Consider the following 15097-nt stretch of genomic DNA (forward strand, 5'->3'; position numbering starts at 1 on the left):
ATCCCTCTGAGAGCTTTCTCTATTCATCTTTTATTCCTGATGAGGTGACTTCAAGACCCCTGGAGGCTCCTCTTCCTCTGACATTGCCCCCAATCCCATGTCCATTTCAGCAATTCCTGCCCACAGTTATCGGCAGCCTAAATTCAGCTTCCTATGGAAACTGCCCAGGCCACACTCAGAGATAAGCAGTTCAGTGTCGAGGTTAGCAGCATGGGTTTTGAAATCAGACAAAGTCAGGCTTGGTTTCTGGCTTCAGCATTCATGAACCATGAATATCGGGGAATGTTACCCAGTCTTTCCACACCTCGATGGCCTTATGTGTCCAATCTTAGTGTCAAACCCATCTCTCAACATTGTTTTGCAATTAGATGGAACATGTGGTGTACTTGGCACACAGAGAACTCCATCAAGGGTGTTTTCCTTTTCTTTCTTCATGTATACCAATCTCTCCCTTTTCTGAATGTTGGGTAGGGTGAGTGGTTCTGAGCATGATCTTTGGGATTAGACACCACAGCTTGGTAATCGGTGTGTGACCTTGGGCAAGTAACTGTACTTCTGTGTCTCTCCTCTGTGAAGTGGGGACCAACAGTAGCTACCCCATGAGGCTGTTGTTCATGAGGATGAAATGTGTTACCACATGTCACGGGCGTAGACGAGTTCCTGGCACAAGATCCCACCACCACTGAGGAGAGCTGTTAGCTGCTTGAGGTCGAAATACCATCCGATTTCATGCCTGCACGTCTCTCTAGCTAGTTAATTTACAGCTGAAAAACCATGTTTTATATTTTACAATTCTTAGTTTCACAAACATGTTTGTTGGAAAGAATGAATCAGTGAGGATCACAAGATCCAAAAAATTAAAAAAAAAACAAATCCTATCTAGCAACGTCAGATAGTTAAGACAACACAAAACAAGCAAACAAACACAGAAGCCCCCCGTGGGGACCGGATGTCTACCTGGTGGTAAGAGATGGGGACGGGCTTCCGGAAGACTATCCACTCCACGATTTCGCTACACGGAGGGGTGGTCAGAGAACCCGTGTACCGGTAATAGCTGCCCAGGGATGCAGGCAGGAGGTCCCGGAGGACGAAAGGATCCAGGAAGGTCTCCTTCTCTGTTTGGGGGAAGAGGCAAAAGAAAAGACAACGGTAAGTCGTAGGGTACTGCAGACCCACAGGCAGACCCCTGCATGCTGGCGCCACATCTCAAGCTTGTCTGCTCACCTCCCGGAGGCACAGCACTGGTGGTGGGAAAGCCCCGGACACACAGCAGCGGGTCCCAGGGCGTGTCCTCAGGGCTGCACTGCATCTCATGAAAACAGGTTCCATGATGAGCAATGCTCCCCAGGAAATGGACACAACACCAGCACAGTGAAGTCTTTGAGCAGCCCCGAGAGAAGCAACGGACTTGACTTTGTTTAACCCAAACCCTCACAATCTCGTCTCACCAGAGAGCTCTTCATTATACAATACTTTAGGACGGATAACCAGGGGGGCAAATGTCGGGGTACCCCTGAGAGAACCGGGGGAGAAAGCACTGTGAGTCAGGGTGCAGCTCCAGAGTCGGTTACATCACTTTGCTCTCACCCAGGGCCTGGGGAGATGGAAGTGAAACCTAACCTAGGAACGACCTGGAACTTACGAAGTGGTGGCCCTGGCAATAGGCTTCTTTCTTGTACAAAAGTGGAGGGGAAGGGTCTTCACTGACGTAGAAGAAATGACCTATTTCAGCTGGGACCCAACAATGATCCCTCACAGTCACAGAAGGGGTGAGTACCTTCCCAAGGTCGCAGAGCTTCTAGGGGGCAAAGCTGGGGTCAGAGCAGAGGCAGGGGGACCCCGGGGCTTGCATGGTCTGACTCAGCCAAAGGAGTTGAAGCGAGCTAGGTGCGTGTTGAAGGGTGGGGGCGGGAGAGGAGAAGAGCATTGTAGGCCTCGGAACAGCATGTGTGAAGGTCCTGAGGCAGGAAGGAACAGTGCAACAGAGGTGAGGGCTCGGTGTTGTAATTCTCCCAATCAGGCTCCCCGATCATCCAGCTTCTTTCACAAACCAGAGAAAGTTCTAGTCTCCACCTGGGGCTGCAAAGGTCTAGCCCGGACCTGAGTTTAAGTCTGGGGTGTCTTCCTCATCCCTTTTAGGCTACTGCACCTGCGAATGTCTTGCCTTAACTCCATACTGGCCTCCACCCTCTCTGGACCCCAGCACATTCCTGGGGGACTGCAGGGACCCAGGTTACTTCATGGACACACCTGTGCCTACAGGAACATTTGTCCCAAGCCTCATGCCTCCTCCCTCCTCTTTCTTACAGAACAAATAGTGCAGGTTTTGGGGCAAATGTGTACCCCTAAACTCAAGAGGCCTAGGTAACTGGGAATAATACAAAACCCCCAATAGAAACAGACTACATTAGAATAATTAAAATTGCATTTCCTCTTACTAGAAATTAGTCAAACACAACATTTACTATATGCCAGGCTCTAGTCTGAGTTTTTATTTTATTTATTTTATTTAAATATATTTTTAAAAAATTGATTTTTTACAGAGAGGAAGGGAGAGGGGATAGAGAGTTAGATACATCAATGAGAGAGAAACATCGATCAGCTGCCTCTTGCACACCTCCTACTGGGGATGTGCCCGAAACCAAGGTACATGCTCTTGGCCGGAATCGAACCTGGGACCTTTCAGTCCGCAGGCTAACGCTCTATCCACTGAGCCAAACCGGTTAGGGCTCTAGTCTGAGTTCTTATATGTTGAGCACATTTAAACAGCACTTACTGTATGTGTGAGGCATAGGTCTGAGTATAAAGACTAATTTATCTAATACTTAAAACAGCCCTGTGAAGTGGGTCCTATTATTTATTACTAACGATTTACACAGCTGGAATGCAAAACCAGGCAGTTCAGAATCCAGGCTTCCATTCTTCTTCTAAAAAGATTTTTAATTGATTTTTAGAGAGAGAGGAAGGGAACATCTATGGGCTAACTCCTGCACGCCCCCTACTGGGGATTAAGCCCGCAGCCCTGGCACATGCCCTGACCAGGAATCAAACCCGCAACTTTTCGGTGCACGGAATGATGCCCATCCCACTGAGCCACACCACTGGGCAGGCTTCCATTCTAATTAACCATCACTGCACTCTCGCTTCACGACTCTGTAAAATACATACTTTTAATACGACCATTTCACACCCGTGGAAACGAGGCACCGAGAGTTTCAATAACTACAGCCAAGGTCACCGGGGAACAGCGAAGGAGCTGCAGTTATCCACGAGGCTCAGAAACCTTGGCTTGGTTCTGACATGGGTTTTCAATTCGCTTCTCTGAAGGAAATATTAAATATTAACCATCAAGGCAAAAGTCCTCAAATTACAGGGCTCCATAATCAAAACGACAAAAGCGGTTTCTGTTCGACAAAAGGCCGGACACAATGGGATTGTCCCTGTGCCCACTGGCAAGTCTGGGCTTTAATTTAAACCTGGTTCCCGCCGCCTAATGATGGGGATCCCTGCAAGCGCGCTTGGCTGGGACTGTCGGCCTAAGAGCAGGAAATATGTTGGCATCTGCTTGTACTTCTGGGCTGTGGAAGCAACGGAGGGTGCGTAGGGCTTGACATTGAGGCCAGAAAATCACCACCTTCATTTCTCCCTCATGTTGAAGGTGAACTTGGCTTTGCAGCACAGCACACCACCTGCCTCAGGATCAAGGGCTGGGGACGGAAGGAGCAGAACATCTTTAGTTTTCCCAGAGGCCTGACCCTAGGTTAGGGTTGCGTTAAGAACGCCACAGGCAGACGGGGAGTGAGCAAAAGTCCCGGCAAGCCACACCGAGGCAAAGCCCCATGAAGCTCCCACTCGAGGAAGAGGCCGGCTTTAAAGAACATAAAAGCTACGCAGAAAGGCCTGTGCTGCCAGCCTCAGGGGCTAGAATTCAAAGGGATCTCTGTTCCTGTATGGGCCCGTGACTTCACCAGGGACACATGGAAACTGTGGCCGTGACCACTGCTACGGATGCGAGGGCTTCTCTGTCCTTGACCGAGCAGGTGCTGGCTTTACTGGTTAGAAGGTGGATCAGCTGGGTGGGCAGGTGGGCAGACCTGGCGAAGGGGCACAGAGAGGTGGCTTTGTTCCTGTTCGTTCCACTACCGTCCACCACTCGGGTCTCAGATCTGAGACCTGGAAGGTCCCCAGTTCAGTGGCTTCAGGAGCGAAAGAGCCCTTTTTTTTCAAACAAAATCCACACAGGAGCTGGGCACCTCCGACGGCTGAACATGCAGCCACCCAGGCTGAAGCTGAGCTGGGAGCCCAGGATACTGAAAAGCACCACTTTGGTCTAATTCTTTAATTTTACTGCTAGGGAAGTGGAAGACCAGGGTGAAGTAATGGAGCCAAAGTAAAAACTGGGGGAGAATACAGACACTCGGACGGGATTCTTTCTTCAGGGAAACCCCTTAGAATCTGGAGCACTGAGCCTGGGAGCGGGAAAAGCCACTGAGGCCTGAAAACCGCAATCGCACCACTGCCCTCCTTGGCCCTTCACTCCATCCCTACAGGGGCTGGAGAAGGGAGCGGATTCTCAGTCCGAGGGTTCAAATCCTGACTCTCCTACATGGGAGCTGCGTGATCTCAGTTACCAAACCTTCCCAGGCTGTCCTGAGAATTAAATAAATCATTACAAGAAAGCGGTTCAGGAAGAGTGTGGAACATAGTAAACATGTCGCAAACAATTAATATCATTATTTTAATTATTACTTGTATTATTATTATTCCTCTAAACTACCAAAGCCTCACCACATACATCTTACGTAACCGTAACCATCTATTTCCTTTAAGTGTTTGAGCACATGTCTTGCTTTTTTAAACACTGGATTACTAGAGCCGTAAAGGCACATCCCACCTGCCACATTCTTCACCCACCTGAGGAGTACAGGGTAGAATTTTCAAGTTCTCTTTGCCGAAGCTCTAGCATAGTTTTGGAACCAGCTGACATTTAACAGGTGTGTGACTTCAGGGAAAGATCTTAACCTCGCTGGTAGTTCCCTCATCTGTAAAATGGGGACGCTCAGGGCATTTACTGCTCAGGGAGGCTGTGACAACTGAGCAAGCTAATAAGTGTGAGAGGCTTGGCACAGGGCCCTGTGCACCCTGACTTATCAAGGCCAGCAATGGCGGAGAGCAGGCCGGCTCACCCTGTGTTTGACCCCAGGGATTAGCAAATGTTTTCTGTAAAGTGCCAGGTAATAAGTACTTTAGGTTTTGCAGGCCAAGGGGGTACTTATGTAACAAACATTTCCGCAACCTTATTAACATTATTCAAAATGCTAATAATCACTGAGGACAATTTTTAAAATATGGGTCTTCTATAATAAAAATGGAATTCTTTTGGGGAGAAATGCCATTTCATTTAATTAGGGTTCAAATGTAAGAACCATCCTGAGTTTAGGGCCATATAAAAACAGGCAGAACTGATTTGGCCCCCAGAGCACAGTTTACACTCATTATTATTATTATTATTATTATCCTCTCCCAAAGGTATGTTCACTGATAAGAGAGAAGGAGAGAGAGAGAGAGAACATTGATGTGAGAGAGAAACATAGATTGACTGCCCTACTCCCCACCCCAATCAGGGATTGAATCAGAAACCCTGTGGTGCATGAGACAACACGTCAACCAACTGAGCCACCCGTCCAGGGCACCTCCTCTATTTTAAGCCCTGTTGGGGGCCGGGGGTAAATGTTAGGAAGCCACATAGATAGTCATAACTAGAACATGTTCAGGTACCTCCACCACTAATGATCATTTCTTTTGTGAACAGACATTAGAGAATTAAATCTTGAGTTGCTTTCTTTGCCCCTTGTGATTTAAAGTTCAAATTTAACATCAATTTTTACTGATCTGCCTCAAAATGCCATTTCCTGCTCAGTCCCACAGATGGTGTCCGCTGACAAATGGGGTACTCATGATGCTTCATTCTCAGTCAGAAACAGTGTTAGACATGGTGGCCTGCATTTCCAGCGCTGTCCACAAAGCTCGCCTAAGCCACAAGGCACTCAACGGCTGGACCCCAAACGGAGAGTTACTGATACACAGCTCGTGGGAAGAAGGAGGAATGCACTTTCCCCCTAAGAACTCAAGAAAGTCGTAATACATGTAGATATTGTAAAACGGAGGGAAGTGCTGGAACCGGGTCCCCAGATTTGAATCCTACCATGTCTACTTGAAGGTCTGACCTCAGACAAGTTACTGAACCTCCCTGTAACTGAACCCTCATCTGTAAACTGGGATTCTCATACTATCGACCTCATAAGGAGATTCTGAATATTGAATGAATTAACACTAGTTCCAGGCTTAGGCACAGGAAAAGCACATAGAAGTGCTTGTTAAAGGAATCTCACTATAAGAGGCCAGTTTGACTTCAAACCCATCCTGATCAGAGCCTTCTGCCTCCAACTTCTATCCTAATTAGTAATTTGAAGTCAAAACATTCCTATCCCAGCCACTTAACTAGTTGAGAAAAATATCTGAAACGCTCTACTTACACTACACTCGTTCCACGAGATCATCATGAGCAGGTGCTGTGCGTTACTAGATAAAAGAACTGAAGAGAAGTGCACCTCATAGCCCCCTCTCAAGGATCCCAGTGCCATGTGCAGACAATATTATATTTTAATAATTAATTGTTCATCAAAGAGAAAGATGAGGAACAGGGATGCTAAATTCAAAGTTATTCAAATTGCAAAAATGAATAATGTATGACTTTTATATTAAATACACACTGTATTAAGGAGTCTACATTTCACCCAACTCTGTCTTTCCCTTTTAAGCATTCTGAGTGACAATATGAATAATCAGTTAGGGGAGGTTTATTTAGAACAAGAAATAGCTATTTGAATGCAAACGGAGTCTATCCGACGATGATTAAATTTTTCTTATCAATTAGAAAATTTTGTATGAGGGCTTTCAAGCCATGGTCAGCCATTAAGCCCGGCGTGGCCCAGTTACCCTGGCAGCTTCCTTTCAACATTCAATTATATCTGGCTCAATTCTGTTCAATTTCTTATTTCTGATAGCAGTGCCAGGAGGCAATCTTTAATTAAAGAAAATTTGAAAGATTCAAACATGCATAATTGGATTAAAAATGTGATCATTAAAACATTAGATGATAATCATCTGATTGATTGCATTTTGCAGTGTGTTAATAACCTAATATTTTCAATGCTTTAGTTATATAGGAAAAGAAAACCCTTTATAAGATATGATGAACAATCAACATATAGACAAGACTATGCAGCAGTAACTAAGAATTATGGAATTACTCTGAAAACGTGCACACACACACACACACACACACACCAATGAACAAAGTATTACACCGGAAGGTGTATGGTCAGAATGTGGTGGTCTTTAGAGAAAACACCAAAAACAAGGAATCAACCAGTTTTAGTGAAGTGTATAAGCTAAACTAACAATAGAAAGCCCCAGCTTTCTATTAGCCCAATGATTCAATGATTGTTTAGTGCCTCAGGATTCCCCAAAACTTTTTATAAGAAAAAACTATCAATTTTTCTTTAAACACTTAAAATTACTGGGTAGGGCTGGCCTGATAGAGTCACCTAGTGACAGAATTAATGTTATCCCAGAACAGTTCCATTCCTTGCCTCTCTCTGGGGCCAGAACTGGCATGATATGTACATTCTTGTAGCTTCCTTCTGATGCTCGGTCAATGACTTAATTCACAGAGGGGAAACCGAGGCACACAACAGGTAAGTGATCTTGACAATGATTAGGAAGTTACGTCAATGCGAGAGGGCATTTTGGAGTCCAATAACACTGGGCTCAAATCATCGCTCTGCGGCATGAGCAGGGACAAATGCGCCAATCTCTCTGAGCCTCAGTTTACCCATCTTTCCCATGGGATTAGAAACTCTTCTCTCACTGTGCTGCCGTGGACTGAAAAGACTGCATGTACAGCCCCTCCCGGCCTGGCCAGGCACCCCGCTGGGCCAGGGGCGAACCGCAGAGGCCTCCTGCTTCTTCCTTTCTCCCACTTTCTGGTTCCGTATCCACGACCCTTTTTCTCCTGACCTTCACCAAACCTCAAGTCATCTTTCTCACCATTGTCTCCACCATTTCATTTTATTTTTCTATGACCCAACTGAGTCAAGCAGCACACATCCTATTTCAATAGCCAGGTGGTGATGGAGACAGAACTTGGAACTCCAACGTCATTTCCTGCCGCCACACGGCCTCTCTACTCAGGTCAACAAGTGACAGCAGCGATGCTGGTGGTGGTGGGAGGGCTGACCTGCCCAGGCACAGGTATATACAGTGAGTCACTGGCTCCTCAGGACAAACCAATAAAGTTGGTATTATCATTATTACCTCATTATACAGTTGAGAAAACTGAGCCACAAAGAGCAGGTTGTACAACTAGCGAAGAGCAGAACTGACATTCAAACCCAGAGTCTGTGCTCTTGGCTGCTACACAACAGGCCTCCTACACCACGGGGTCCGCAGGCAGCGGGTCAGAGCATCACGCGGCAGCCTTGAGTGCCTCAGCAAGCACTCCTGCGAAGGTAACTGGGGGCATATTTTTATACTCTCTTTGCTCTCCACATCCCATCGAAACGTCCAGGAAAAGCACATTTCCCTGGGCTCTTGTAACTTGGTTCAAAGACAAAATATTGACAGAGAAGGCTGGTCAAATGAGAACCAGCCTCAAATTCAAACGTAGCCCCCGAGGAATCACCTTTGAAGTATTTTTCTGTCTTAACACTATTGTTAGCAACACTATTAATGATAGAACAGAAGCCTCCCAGCATCCCATTTCCTGGCTGTGGCTAAGAAAAGAAATGGAAATACCTAACAGCTATGGTGGAGGTTTGGACACACCAAAACCCAGGAAACTGGAAATGGCCTAAGTGCGCCTGTTTCTAGAAGATTCTGAGATCAAAAGTGTCCAGATAAGCATCTGCTCTTCCTGGATCCATAACAGACATGAGCCAATTAGTCAAGACCACGGAGCTGATATTTTTAGCACGCTTCAGGAAAGTTCCATATAATTAAATGAGGCAAACATAAACTTCACATGGGAAACTCTCACGTGTTAAGATGTTCAAAACTACCAGTGGGCTGTAGATAATGCAGCATGACCTTTCCCACCCAAAAGGGAGACAGTAATTGGAATGATTTCTCTCTTTAAGGTAAACACTAAAATAGAACTCTCCTGAATTCAGCTGAAATACATTTTGATCACATGATGATTTGGGCAAAATCAAGTCCATCTCTGTAAAGTCTACCAAATGGTAAGGGGGGGCATGAGAGGGTGTTCACACTGTCCCGGCATTAACAACCCACTGTGTGAAGACAATAGTGACAGTAGAGCTACTATAATAGCTTCTACAGACAAGGCAGGTGGCAAACATTTTGTGTAGTCAGAGAGTAGCCCGCTGGTGTGGCTCAGTGGTTCAGCACTGGCCCCTGAACCAGGAGGTCACCAGCTCGATTCCCAGTCAGGGCACAGGCCCAGGTTGCTGGCTCAACCCCGCCAGTAGAAGGCATAGAGGAGGCAGCCGATTGATATTTCTCTCTCATCAATGCTTCTATCTCTCTCCCTCTCCCTTCTCTCTCTAAAAAATCAATAAAAACATTAAACAAAAAAACCCCAAAAAACCTTTATCATAAAAAGAGTAAGAGAGTAAATATTTAAGGCTTTGCAGGCAAGATAGTGTCAGAGTACTTTCGCAAGCACTCTGCCCTTGTAGTGTGAAAGCAATCATAGACATATGTAAATAAATGAGTGTGGTTGAGTTCCAATAAAACTTTATTTACCACAACAGACTGCAGGCCAGACTTGGCCAGCAGGTTGTGCTTGCTGACCTGTGATTTGGAGGACAGTGAACACATGCCAGGCCCCTTCCTGTAGGTGCTTTCCTTGTCCTATTCATTCAGCATGAATACCCTCCAGGCAGGTACTTTCCTTATCCCCAAGGTGGGACCTCGGGGACAGAGAGGTGCAGCAGTTTGTACAGGATCACACAGCTCCCAAGCTGGCGAGCCCCAAGTCAAACCCCAGGCAGCCTCTTCCAGATTCCTTGCTTAGTGGTGTTATAAATTCCATTTCTTTACAAGTACTCCATAATGCAGGCTTTTTATAAAAACTCATTCCAAAGTCCTACCTGCTTATTCATGTGCACACAAGATTACTCTGCAGGCAAATAGTATTAGTCTTTTTGACCTTTAGCACCAAGAATAACAAGCCCCCCCCCAAAAAAAAAATTCTCATGAGATTAAAATTTTCCCAAAGGGAGGGGGCATCTTGTTCACAGCTTCCCCTCAACACCCTGACCAGCACTTACTAGGCACCGGATGGACGGGAGGATGAACAGAGGCCGTGATTAAAGGAGCCGAAAGTTCACATGCGCAAAACAGGCCAGAACCGCTCAAACCCCTAACTCACCTCTGCCCCCTCTTCTTGCTGCCAGTCTGTGCAGAGGCAGACCCCTATTTCTGCCCAGTGGTTTATTTTTCCCCCAGAAACCCCTTATTCTAGGATTTGTCCTCTTCTCCCAAAGTCCAGATAAGATATTTTTTAGAAACTCGAGCCATTTAGCCTCCGACAGAAAGTTTATGCCAAGATGTTCAAGCCCAGGGATAATGCCACCGGTGCTGGAGTGAGGACAGACCACGGTCTACGTATTTCTTCACTCGCCCATCAACAGTCTATAGGACGAGCCTCAATCGAGACCGAAAAATGCAGTGACTGGCAGGGAATGGAGGTGGTGGTGTGGGAGTCGTGAGGGCCGGTCTGACATCACAAGGACTCTGGTTCAAGCCCCGAGCGGCGGCCTGCTTTCCTGGTTCTGTATTGGGGGCATGACAGTAGCTCAGAAGACGGCAGGAGGACTCTGATGCTTTCCGGGCTAACTAGACCCTCACTCAGCAGAGCCAGCCGCCAGCACAGCAGCAGCGAGAGGCCTTTGCTTTCAGTCCCATCACCCAACATCCCACCCCCGTGGTTTCTGACTTCCCTTTTCTAAGTTCTAAAAGAGGTATTGGCTCCCCAATTCATCTCTTAACGATACAATCCCGAGGCAGCCGCAGGTCCTTCTATGGCCTGCAATCAAGCTGTAGAGAGAACAAACAGCCTGCCAAGGCTGCTTATGGTGAATCGTTCATTAAGAAGTCCTGTCACTCCCCTCTGCTTGTCGGTGGGCCACTAGGTACTTGACTGTCCCAGAGGAAAGCCTTGTCTGACTCTCCTACTCTGTAAGGCTAATCCTAATACTCACTGTCGTCTTCGATTGTGAAATTCAACACACGTGCCGAGAGCTGCACAAAACAAATGCACCGGTGACAAGTAACCAAGTGAGCCCCGGTGTGACCTCCACTCAGAACAGGGGGAGCCCTGGTCCCCTCCCTGAGCCAGTCCAGACCCTCAACTCTTCCTCATTCCACCCCAAGAAGTAGCCACTGGCCTCTTTTTAAATTCTCAGTGCTTTGCATTTCTTTTAGTTTTACACCTACAGGTGCACCCCTAAACCTCACAGGAGCGGGTTTCTCACTTTTTGAACCTCAGGTTGAGGAACACGCCATGTGGTCTTCAGACTCCCCTTCGCTTTGTGGCTCTCGGAGGTGCCCAGGCGGTGGAGAGGCAGATTCTCACCCTTTCCATCCATCGGTGAAATGTTCTGTCATAAGATGGCACTGTGCTGTATCTAACCACAGCCAGGTGGGGCGTCTCCAGGTTTGGGCAGGTAGGCAACACCATGCCACAGACACCTTTGTACACTTCCCCTGGCACGCTCCTGTCTGGGTTTCTCTAGGGCAGCGGTCGCCAACCGGTGGTCCGAAAGGTGCCGACTGCTGCCCTAGGGGACACACATGGGAGGGGCACTGCTGAATGAAGTTCCCACACTGTTTCCAGCAAGTATTAGAGATCCTGGCATTCATATCCTGCCAACACATGCCACTGTCAGGGCTCTTCACAGTTAACTATGTGGTGCGTGCTGCTAGATTAGTTTTGAGCTCTGTGCATGAAATATCATTGAGAAATTAATGTATAATACATATAGGCTATTCTTTAATTTACAAATAGTAAAATGCATAAATCTAAGGGGATATTTTATATATTTTTATATTCTACCTACGTAGCCATATTCCACATCAAGATATATACTATTTTTATTACCTAAAAAAGTTCCCTCTTATCCCTTTCTCATTCCATATACCCCTTCACCCACTTTCTGACTTTTGTCACCATAGATTAGTTTTGCCTGCTCCTGAACTTTACATAAATGTGTTATTTGCACTTGTGTATATCAAATGGTTCGTTATTTTTAATTGCTGGGTAATACTATTCCCTGGAATGAATACACTACAACCTGTATACCCAGCCCCCACTGGTAGACATCTGGGCTGTTTCCATTGTGGACGGTTAGGAACAAAGCTCCCGTGTACAAGTCTTGTGTGGGTATTTCTCCTGGGTCTCTACCTACATGTGCCATTGCTGGCTCGGCAGGTACGACATGGGTGACTCTGGCAGAAAAGGCCACTTGGCCTCTGATTGGTGGTGCCACCTGCCTCCGCACAGCAGGGTGGGATGCCAGGAGCCCACACCCTGGGGCTGGTAGCCAGTGAGGACGGTGAAGCCCACCCACGGCGTTAGGACTGCAGATTGCTTGGGGTCTAGAGACGCTCACAGGATGTGCTTGGTTGTAGGAACCTCCACGCCAGCAGGTGGGACAGGCGAGGCGGCACCAGCTCCGACGCCACACGAAATCGCTTGGCCAGGTAGGCACTTGGCAGATTTACTCCCTCTCTTCCCTGCCTGCCAGATGCCTGGACTGACTCCAGCTGTTCCATGACCTTGTCCACAGATGTGGGGAGTTGATGGCGAGGACCCAGGGCAGGGGAGAAAATGGGTGGAAAGTACCGCAAAGGTGAGACCAGGAAATAAACCAGTCAGTTAGGGAAGCTATTTTGCAAAAAAACTTTTTTTTTTTTAAATATGTCTCCATTGATTTCAGAAAGAAGAAGGGAGTGGAAGAGAGGGATAGAAACATCAATGATGAGAGAAAATCGTTGAAGGGCTGCCTCCTGCACGCCCCCTACTGGGGATCGAGCCCACAACCCAGGCATGTGCCCAGACTGGAAATCGAACCTTGACCTCCTGGTTCATGGGGTCAACACCCAACCACTGAGGACACAGGCCAGGCTACAAAAAAACTTTTGATCTTGTCATAGCCCCAACTTGCACAGTGTTAACAGAAGCTTCCAGGAGTCTCATTTTGTGACATTCACAAAAGTGTTCTCAGGTAATAATTTACTGGTACTCTCACTGATGGCTTTCCCAGAAGAGCCTGGGGAGCAAGGACAGGACGCTGAGTCATCTCACTCTGGCCAGTACCTGAGGCCATTTCTAACTGCCCCCCCTCCCCTCACTTCCCCTGCACTGCAAAGTGGTCCATTTGCGAAGTAAGAAGTGATGGCAAGGAGGGGACAGGAAAAGAGGGCAGGTAGTCAAAGCTCAACAGCAAGTTTCCTTTCAAAAATAAAAAACTGGTCTTTCTGACATAACGGAAGAGGGAGTGGCTAGTGTTTCGGTGTCTTTTGACAGTTTTCTAGAATATGTACCAAAACAGCCTGCTGTTTGGGTGGGCACCATGAAAAAGAACAAGAGTAGGTAACCCAAAAACTTGAAAGAAAAAAGTAAACACTTTTTAATTGACATGGGAGATCATGTCCACTTCCTAGCACTTGCAGCTGGGTAAACCTCGCGTCATGGAGGCCACGTTTCTATCCCAGCTCCCACACCAGCTTGTGCATGTGCAGTGTGGACACAGTAAAACGGAGTTTCACAAATGAGAACTAGACGACGTTCTTCGGAACCAATATTTTCAGAGGTTTGGCTACTCTCATGGCTGGGTTTCTCGCTTAGAAAAGCCCTATACATGACCAGTCAGTGCAGGGAGTAGGATTCACAATTTCTCCCTCTAACTTGCCTCTCTTGCAGTCACTGGTAGTAAATAAAATACCTGATCAGGTACTTTGAAGTGTTTCCTTCTATTGCTCGATGGGTAGATAGGACCACATCCATGGCAAATCCCCTCTCTCCATTCTAGTTCTAATTCTTCATGGCTCTCAAGTTGTTAAAAATCACAGTTTACACAGAAAAATAAACACGTAGAAGCAGCACTCTGTGTTGCCAAAAGGCTTCTAGGTGTTTCTCCCCAGCGTCAGAGAAGCACGTCGCTGAGCTCAGCGCCTCAAACAGCAGGCTCCTTCTCCTCTACGGGTCCTGCCTCAGCCCAGCGCTCCCTTCTCTGCTGGACAACCTCTACCACTCCTTAAGCCCTTTTTATTTTTGCTCCCCGCCCCACACTCCTCTTAGTGGTCACTCTATCTGAGATGCCTTCTCTAAGCCCCCACGTTTGAGTTCAGTGTTCTGCTCCCATTCTTCAATGTGATTACATGCTTAACCTGCCTCTCCCAAGAGTCCATAAACTCCTTAAGGAAGGGCTGGTCCACCTTGGGGGCGCCCTCCGGGCCTGGCTTCGTGGTATACTTAGATTAAGTACTTAATAACCGTGTGAAGTTGGGGTGGACACCATGAAAAAGAACAAGAGTAGGTAATCCAAAAACTTGAAAGAAAAAATAAACACTTTTAACTGACATGGGAGATCATCTCTTGGCACTGGCCACATTGCCACTGTGGGACAGTGAGGAACAAAGCTCCCATGTACGAGTCCTGTGTGGGTATTTCTCCTGGGAACAGCACTGCGGTACGAACCTCGGAGGCTTTTATTTTTTTATATATTTGTTATGTTTTATTATTTTTAATCTATTTTTTATTGTTGATAATATCACAGCTATGCCAAGCCAGCTAGGGCAACCACAGAGTCTTTTAAAAGCGAGAGGACCGGAAGGTGATTAGGAAAATGTCTTCGGAAGGACGAGAACCTCCGTGCCAGGTGTGGAAATGCTCCCCGCGGACCCTCCTTCCTCAGGTGGACAGCCTGCAGGTGCCGGGCCTCGGGACCCACCACTGTGTCCACGTGGACACCCCGCCGCTGGGTGCTCCAGCCAATGACCACACGCT

At 47.1% G+C, this 15097-nt stretch overlaps 1 protein-coding gene across 1 annotated transcript in view; it reads right to left on the minus strand.

Annotated features, from left to right (window-relative positions):
• The window catches only part of PTPRG (protein tyrosine phosphatase, receptor type G), a 654131-nt gene that overhangs the window by 120465 nt on the left and 518569 nt on the right, over positions 1-15097 (minus strand). Inside the window, 1 exon segment of the mRNA XM_023754062.1 lies at positions 958-1115. Within this exon segment, the coding sequence (XP_023609830.1) occupies positions 958-1115 (158 nt within the window).

This window comes from Myotis lucifugus, unplaced genomic scaffold (genome assembly GCF_000147115.1).
Source record: "Myotis lucifugus unplaced genomic scaffold, Myoluc2.0 scaffold_55, whole genome shotgun sequence".
Taxonomy (NCBI): domain Eukaryota; kingdom Metazoa; phylum Chordata; class Mammalia; order Chiroptera; family Vespertilionidae; genus Myotis; species Myotis lucifugus.